The sequence below is a fragment of the Perca fluviatilis genome, chromosome 5, assembly GCF_010015445.1.
Source record: "Perca fluviatilis chromosome 5, GENO_Pfluv_1.0, whole genome shotgun sequence".
Classification (NCBI taxonomy): Eukaryota; Metazoa; Chordata; class Actinopteri; order Perciformes; family Percidae; genus Perca; species Perca fluviatilis.
Genome location: NC_053116.1, coordinates 32,685,989 through 32,694,843, shown reverse-complemented (window position 1 = coordinate 32,694,843; position 8,855 = coordinate 32,685,989). Strand labels below are relative to the sequence as shown.

General features: G+C 41.7%; 1 protein-coding gene across 1 annotated transcript; it reads left to right on the top strand.

The window, feature by feature from the left end:
- The first annotated feature begins 401 nt into the window (after window positions 1–401).
- Window positions 402–5,957, top strand: LOC120558593 (keratin, type II cytoskeletal cochleal-like). Its single transcript, XM_039799643.1, has 9 exons — window positions 402–1,088; window positions 3,001–3,209; window positions 3,331–3,391; window positions 3,510–3,605; window positions 3,779–3,943; window positions 4,075–4,200; window positions 4,324–4,544; window positions 4,673–4,725; window positions 4,893–5,957. The coding sequence occupies exons 1-9, from the start codon at window positions 540–542 to the stop codon at window positions 5,168–5,170; spliced, it is 1,758 nt and encodes a 585-aa protein (XP_039655577.1). The 5' UTR covers window positions 402–539; the 3' UTR covers window positions 5,171–5,957.
- Window positions 5,958–8,855: the final 2,898 nt, after the last annotated feature.

Sequence of the window (8,855 nt, the reverse complement as noted above, 5' to 3'; positions counted from 1 at the left end):
AACCTTTAGTTAAAGCGCTAAATATTCACATTTTACCTATCTTGCAAGATGATGAAAAGCAGAAAATGGTGGATCAGTGATGTTACCGCCCCACCCTCCCAAACCTCTCAGAAAGCCCCCAGCTAATCAAGTAAAAATGCCACTGCCAACATGTCATTCCTCCCCTCTCAGCCCTTGCTCTGATGCCACTCCTCTGCGAGTACATGGGTGTGTCAAGCGTCGATGACTTTACAGGGGTGGAACTGTTACCTGTCTGACAGGCTGAGCTGCCCTGAGCCTTTCTACCTGCCTGCAAGTGCACCTTGCAGGATCCAGGTAATTGGAGGAGGGTTAAGGGGGAGTTGCAGAGGAGGTGGAGCTCACTGGTACCTCCTCCACAGTTGACATATAAAAAATCTATCACGGACAGGGAGAAGATACTTAGAGGGACTTGACTCTCCTCTTTGTGTTCTCCACTGCTTTGCCATACCTCTCTTTCTCTGCTCCCCCTTCTCTCTGTGGATTCTTTCCTTTCAGAGGAAACAAAACCGGCCATCAAGATGACAACAAAAGTTAGGACCTCGAGCATGCGGTCCAGCAGTGGAGGCTTTTCTAGTGGAGGAGGCCGCAGCAGCGGCGGTGGTTTAAGCTTTAGTAGTGGTAGCTACGCCGGTGGTGGTGGCGGCGGTGGTGGCGTCCGCCAATTTTCCTCAAGATCCATGTCGTTCATGGCGCCAGCCAGAGTGTCAAGTACCTCAGTGCGGCAAAACTTTAGCAGTGGTGGTGGTGGTGGTGGTTTTGGTGGTGGTGGTTTTGGTGGTGGTGGTTTCGGCAGTGGTTTTGGCGGTGGATTTGGCGCTGGTGGTGGTGGTGGCGGCAGCGGTGGCGGCGGCGGCGGTTTCAGTGCTTATGGTTTCAGTGGTATGGGTATGGGTGGTGGTGGTGGTGGCGGCGGAGGTATGGGAATGCCCATCACAAACGTCCAAGTCAACCAGAGCCTGCTGGCCCCCCTGAACCTTGAGATCGACCCCAACATCCAGACTGTCCGAACCCATGAGAAAGAGCAGATCAAGACTCTAAACAACCGCTTCGCCAGCTTCATTGACAAGGTGAGTACCCCTTTTCTATGTTAAGTTTATGTCCCACACCACTTAAAATGTTCTTACATGTCATAAACTCTATTTAGATGCAATGTGTTTTTGATATGTTAACTCTAATTTGGTTAAATAATGGATGTTGCTATGAATGAACTGGGGAACATGATATTTGAGGAATAGATCGTGGAGGCACTGCACACAGAGTTCATTGGTTTGTGGAAATGTATACTGTAGCTGCAACAGACTTTCTCTAAGGGGCCACCTGGGCTCATTAAATATTACACAGTAACTGATCCAAACCTGAATAATGTTCACACAAAGGGACTAGCTAGAGCTTACTCTGAAGACTACTACTACGGAGCACAATGTTATTAGTATAAATATGATTTCGCCAGTCGTCCAAAACTTCTCTGTAGTCACCTCTCATCTTACACTGTGTTCTCAAAGCAATGCTGTGCATCAGCTAGCATTTTCACTGAAACCTGACCTTTAGCTTCTCTTTGAACAAAAATGGCCCCTTGTCAGCTGTCTCTGTGTAGAGTGAGAGGTAGGAAACACTAGAGTGATCGTATCCAGTGACTCCTGGCTCTCAGTATGAGGGGAAAAAAGAGATCAGGTTATCACAAATTCCCATGGCAGCTAGGACTTACAAGCTTTCAACTGGGCTGCAGAAAGTGGACCCCGTCTTTCCCCAACTATTTTCAATGCATTGCATAATACAAGTCTTTGCATGAACTTATGCCATTAATTTTTCTTAAGATGAGTTGTGATACAATAATTAAGTTTAAAATAATTCACCCATTTACACATTCATGTATAAATGAAGGCCTTGTAAGACCTTTTTTCTCAAGCAGATAGGAAAAAACGAGCTAACCACACCCTGCGAGAGAAAATGCTAAATTCATACAACACCTCATCTATCTTCACATGGGTAATCTGATCCCATCCTGTTCATTCAAAGTAGACTTCTGACTATTACATATACTATATATTGTGAAATTAAACATTAGTTTCCTGTTATGGAACATTTTAATTTAGTATTTCTACAAAATAAAATGCTTGTACACAAATGGTTTATGTCTAAAGCATCACCACTCAATCAATGGGACAGTTTATATCTTCAGGCATGTAGCAATAATGACTAAGGGGGTGTGGCAGGCAAGTTCACTCAGTGAAAGTATGCATCCTGGAGGCGAGGGAGTGGCATGGTAGAAGAGGCTAAGCTGAGGTGTGTCACGGTACAACTCACCTGGCCTTTAAAAAAAGAAAGAAAGCTTACAGACATACGGACTGTACACACCCAAAATGGAGGGATGGGCTCCGCATTCTCCAGGATTCAAAACCAGATGGCAGAGCAATGAACTCTGTGCCTCGCATGCATCTTCTGTTTTATGGGAACAGGCTTTTAAATGTGTTTATCAGAATCAAGTCAGATGTTTAAACATAATGATCTGATTAGAACAAGTACAGTTCAACTATACTCCACTGTGCAGAGAGACTGCACAGTGGATTATGTCTGAATCATCCCTTCCCCAGGGGCATTTTAAAACAGCAGCTGCCAGTATTGGTGCATACAAGAGCTTGTTGTGTGGTAAAGCCACACAAAGGTGTGGCTCTATGGATCACCTGATCAAAGTAAAACAAAGAAGACAAACATCTTTGTTACCTTGCAGTGAGCATGCCTGATCACGAAGAAAAGCAACCGTAAATATAGTTTGATTTGTAGTTTGCTGAAAGTGATCAAATGAAAACAGACATTGACAAAAGCACACAACTCTATAATGTGGATAATTTCATTGTTTTATGTGGTCCTACTAATGAATTAATTACATGATCTGATTAATATGGTTTTGCATTCAAATTGAAATTAACACCTTTCCCCAAGTGAGAGTGGATCTAAACATTAAATGATTTTCCCTTTTAGGTTCGCTTCCTGGAGCAGCAGAACAAAATGCTGGAGACCAAGTGGAACCTGCTGCAGGAACAGACCACCACCCGCTCCAACATCGACGCCATGTTCGAGGCCTACATCGCCAACCTGCGCAGACAGCTGGATGGGCTCGGCAATGAGAAGGTTAAGCTGGAGGGAGAGCTGAGGAACATGCAGGGACTTGTGGAGGACTTCAAGAACAAGTGAGTGAATACCAGCGCAGGAAACCAAGCGTATCACATCTTTGAACACAACGGCTGGCCTACAGTAGTTGATGCCCACAGTCATTTTTCATCAGCTAATTTTTTCCACTGTTTGTGTCAGATATGAAGATGAAATCAACAAGCGTGCTTCTGTGGAGAATGAGTTTGTGCTGCTTAAGAAGGTGAGAATTGATCTGCAATTACAAAGCTCCACCATGTCCTTAACAACAGTGGAATGAATGATTGCTTTTCCTTTGACCAATCACCAATGCAGAGCATTTCCTTCTTCTCAACTTACAGGATGTAGATGGCGCCTACATGAACAAGGTTGAGCTGGAGGCCAAGGTTGACGCCCTGCAGGATGAGATCAACTTCCTCAGAGCTGTCTATGAGGCTGTAAGGAAAATCAACCACACCTCAGTCCTATCATCTCTATTTCTGTGCTTTTAAAAGGGACTGGTGGGCATGGATACAGAATAGAAATAGATATTATACTGCTTTCATTTTCTTTCTTTTTTTAATTTTTAATTTTTTTTTAATTTTTTTAAATACACATATCTCTTGTGCAGGAACTTCGTGAGCTCCAGGGACAGATCAAGGACACCTCAGTCATCGTGACGATGGACAACAGCCGCGATTTGGACATGGACTCCATTGTGGCTGAAGTCAAGGCTCAGTACGAGGCCATCGCCAACCAGAGCCGTGCTGATGCTGAATCATGGTATCAACAGAAGGTAGGTAGTGAGAGAAAGCATGTTCACCAACACCTCCAATTACCTCCACACGTCCTGCAATGTGAAATACAAATGGAGTGGTCGGTCCATGGAATATGCAATAACAATTATTTTTTATCATATTCCTTCAGTACCAGGAGATGCAGAGCAGTGCAGGCCAGACCGGAGATGAACTTCGCAACACCAAGAGTGAGATTGCTGAGCTGAACCGCATGATTAGCCGCCTACAGAATGAGATTGAGGCAGTCAAGGGACAGGTATATATTATAACAGTTACATGGTTATATGTATGTTAAAACACAGATGCTGAACAGAAGACATTTTGAATGACATATATTACGTACACTTCTGAAGCTTCTGCTAACTTTCCAACCTGGCAGCGTGCCAACCTGGAGGCCCAGATCGCTGAGGCTGAGGAGCGCGGTGAGCTGGCAGTGAAGGATGCCAAGGCCCGCATTAGGGACCTGGAGGAAGCCCTGCAGAGAGCCAAACAGGACATGGCCCGCCAAGTCCGCGAGTACCAGGAGCTCATGAACGTCAAGCTGGCTCTGGACATTGAGATCGCCACCTACAGGAAGCTTCTGGAAGGAGAGGAATTAAGGTGAAGGCTCAGCTACTTTGGGTTCCCATACATTTAATCTTCTGAAACACTAAGAGATTGCATTGCATTACAATGTGCGGGAAGCAACACCAGCAGCTAAAATTGCTCATTTGTGTACCTCTCTACAGAATTGGCCATGGCGGTGAAAACGCAACCATCCACATACAGTCCTCAAGCAGCGGTATGTATCAGCATATATCTTTACTGTTAAAGTCATTTCTAAACCAGTTCATGTATATACAAATGACAAAAGCTTCAGTTTGGTTGAGTTTAAATGAAAAGAGCATAAGACGTAACGGAATTCTCATTCTTTCCATCTCTAATTAAATGGCTTAATCTGATCACTAGGTGGCGGTGGCGGAGGCGGCGGCGGATTTGGTATGGGCTTTGGTTCCGGAGGCGGCGGAGGCGGCGGCGGTTATGGCAGCAGCAGCAGCTTTGGCGGCGGGATGTCCATGTCCGGTGGTGGCTACAGCAGCGGCGGCTTTGGCAGCGGGATGTCCATGTCCGGTGGTGGCTACAGCAGCGGCGGCGGCGGCGGCTTTGGGAGCGGCGGCGGCGGCAGCAGCAGCAGCAGTTTCATCACAAAAAAGACCACCAGCCAAGTCTCTAGCCGCCGTTATTAAAAACAGCAGTTGTCTTTATCTCACTCTTCTTCTATAAGGTTCTTCTCCCCTTTCCCTGACAACCACTTATAAAAGCTTCCATAAACCCCATCACTTGTCTCCTTGGAGACACAGCAGCCTCACAGACATTTGCATTTGACAATTTTCAGATGGCAGATCCATGTAATGGGACAGCTCTCTTTGGCATTTAGTTACTGTGTTGCTGCTCCCTCTTTGGCACCACCTACCTACAGAGAGTCAAAGATTACATAAAAATAGAAGTAGAGGCAGAGAAATGGTTAGACCAAAAACAAAGAACAACAGAGATGTGAGTCAGCCCTCTCTGGCTGTCTTTTGGTTGCTGGATCTGCTGTCATGCAGACAAGAGGATACTTGTAGTGTGATGACAGAGAATCCGTACAAGGCAACAATCATTGCACATAAAATGCCAACAGCAGTTCTTAGATTTGCACAGAAGGAGGTCCAAATGTGGTTGTTCATGATTTTTTAAAGCAAACATGGGATAACTCCTCCTATCTGCAATGTTTCATCTGTTGTCTCACATAGGTCATTTTGTTGTGCATTTTGACATCATCAAAAGCAGCCACATTCACAATACTTTCATATATGAAATTTGGGATCCTCTTTTCTTCTCCTGTTCAGAGGGAAAATGAGCTCTCCAGTACAGTAAATAAATGGTGTTTTGATCCTCCTTTACCTCCATTTCCACTCTGAATAAAAAAAGAAACCAGATTTATTGTGAATTTGTACCACTAAACCATCTGGAATAAACCTGATTTCATATTCATTTTGGTAGTTCTGCTTCCTTTTGTTGATTTTTGGTGTAGTCTTACTTTTAACAATGGATAAAAATGTGGGTTAATAATTTACGGTTGGATAAGCCCCACCACTCATACATAGGCTACTGTTGCTATAACCGTCAAGATTTCCATTCAGCACAGCACATGGCACATGGACGGTGGCAGAGTTGCTAATGAAATTCAAAGTACTTTTTGAAATTTCACGATTTCACACAGAAGTTGGCAGGCTTTTCATTTCTGAGCTGACTACCGTGAATTTCGTTGGCCGAATAAAACCAGGTCAGCTGTAGCTAGCTAGCATCAGCTAATGCTTACGCTTAAACTCAGTAAGGGTTAGGAGACTATTTAGAGAAAAGAGACTTTTTAATGTTTCAGGGGAATTCTTTTATTAAACTAGAACCCATAAAAGGGTCTGATGTAGCAGTTGATGGCAACATACATGATTTATACTGTAGTGCTAAATGTGTGAGGTTAAAACTACATGTCTAAGCAAAAAATTCAACATCTTCACTCGATCCATGCAGAGGACATAAAAAAAGAAAATGCATTTTTCTTGTATTGCAGATTGGACCAAGTTATCCACAGTATTATTGTAGTATGCTATTATGAATAAAAATGTAATTGAAATGTTTTTTTGTTCTAACATGTTACTCTAAAGTCTGATAACAGTAAGCTTGTTAGCAGGGCATGCTAACAATTATAGCTCACGTCAGAGCACATATACTCACATTTGAATCCATTCCTTACACTTTTGCTCGTGCTTTGGGATTTTTAAAGGCTAAAAATACCCCACCTTAAGTATTACGAAAGTACAGAGTACTCTTAAGAGCCCCATGAACAGCATGTGTAAAATTACAATTGGGTCAGTATTTTGGAGGGTTCAATGTCTGATCAATTGTAGTCTCCACAAATAAAAATTTGTGCTCCACATAGTGCTCCACATAGTGCTCCTTCATTTGTTAAAGACTACCACAAACACTGGTAACGTCCCTCTTCGCTCATTTAAGGTTTTCTACTAGAACACTGCGTAATAATTAAAGAAATGTCTTTTTTTCTCAAACTGTCTGTCTAAATGTATTCATCTTCTGTCTGAAACGCTCCATTTTAGCAAGACCGTTTTCAGCAACTCCATAAAATAGTTGCAATAGCATTAGGTGATGAAAATACTCACTCCTAATTTTTTTTTTACTTTTGTGGAAAAACATTTAGACACACATTTATTCAAAGCATAGTATATTTTATGTGTTAAAAGATGTTTGGATGAAAAAGAATTTCTTGAAATGTGTATTAGTATCAAAAATACAAAGAAAACTAACATACCATGACTATATACCTTTTAAAATCTCTGCATAGATAGATAGATAGATAGATAGATAGATAGATAGATAGATAGATAGATAGATAGATAGATAGATAGATAGATAGATAGATAGATAGATAGATAGGTTTTAGAGACAAGTAAAGTAGTAGGTAAACTTGGCTGCTGCAGCTGGCTATGGCAACACAGCAAACCTTGGCAAGTGCCTTGGATATAACGAACATGCCACACCTATGACTAATAAGTGAAAACAGGACTGCAAAGGTAAGGGCAAATGTATCTTTAAAGCCTGCCAACAATGAAAACATAGGGAGATGAATGCAACATGCCCATGCAGAAACATGAAATAAGAGAGCTCACAGGAGGATGTTGGGGATGTGGTGGGGTGTGACACACAGGGGATTATTTTGTCTGCAGGATGTAGACTCAATGAAGAATGAAGAAAGAGTTTATGATATCATAAGGTGGAAATGTATTAATCCGAAAAGAAATGTTGGTGCCCAAGACGCTCACATTAGTCAAGTGAAATGAAGTGTAAATTTATGTAGAATGAAATGAATGAAATTCCAAATAACAAATGCTTGTGGAATGCATGTTGGCTCTGTGAGACTACTAAGGCACAGTGGCGGTTTAAGCTAAATGCTAATGTCTCCATGCTAACGTGCTCACAATGTACTGTACTGTATGGTAAGACAGTGGGGGAATATACCAAGTGCTTTTACTTAAGTGCTTTACTTAAGTGAGTTTTCTCTCCACTACATCTTAGAGGAAAACAACAAACCCCAATTCCGATGAAGCTGGGACGTTGTGTAAAACGTACATAAAAACACAATACAGTGATTTGCAAATCCTTTTCATCATATATTCAATTGAATACACTACAAAGACAAGATGTCAAACTGATAAACTTTTGCAAATATTTACTCATTTTGAATTTAATGGCTGCAACACATTCAAAAAAAGCTGGTACAGGGGCAACAAAAGACTGGGAAACACCTGTTTGTAGCATTACACACATGAACAGGATAATTGGAAACAGGCGAGTGTCATGATTGGGTATTAAAGGAGCATCTCCTAAAGGCTCAGTCGTTAACAAGCAAGGATGAGACGAGGTTCATCACAACAACAGCATAGCATATAGTCCAACAGTTTAAGAACAGTTGTCGGTTGTTGCTTTTCCTGACGCTTTTATCACTTTTTCCAAAGTTTTTGTTGCATTTTTTAGATGTTTTTGAAGCATTATTAGACATTTTTCTCAATCTTTTCAACAATCCTTTACCATGTGTTTTTTTTTCAAAGGCAATAAAATTGAATGAAACACCTAAGTCCAAAGAAAAAAGTGAACTGATTATTTATTTTACTTGTTTTTACCACCCACATTATTATTTTGACAATTTGTTTGAAAGAAACCCAAAATTTTTATATAGAAACTTTCAAAACGGGTCAAATTTGACACAGGGACAATAGGAGGGTTAAGAAATTTCTTATACTTCTTGAACTAAATAAACTATTGAAAAGCCCTCTTAGATTAGCTGGAATATGCATTGTTACAAAGCTGAAAACAATA

What these genes read in the sequence shown, in the direction of transcription:
- LOC120558593 (XM_039799643.1), top strand. Translation starts at nt 540, where the DNA reads ATGACAACAAAAGTTAGGACCTCGAGCATGCGGTCCAGCAGTGGAGGC. An exon ending in GTGGAGGACTTCAAGAACAA is followed by an intron (nt 3,210 to 3,330) that starts GTGAGTGAATAC and finishes TGTTTGTGTCAG; the next exon opens with ATATGAAGATGAAATCAACA. An exon ending in AGTTTGTGCTGCTTAAGAAG is followed by an intron (nt 3,392 to 3,509) that starts GTGAGAATTGAT and finishes CTCAACTTACAG; the next exon opens with GATGTAGATGGCGCCTACAT.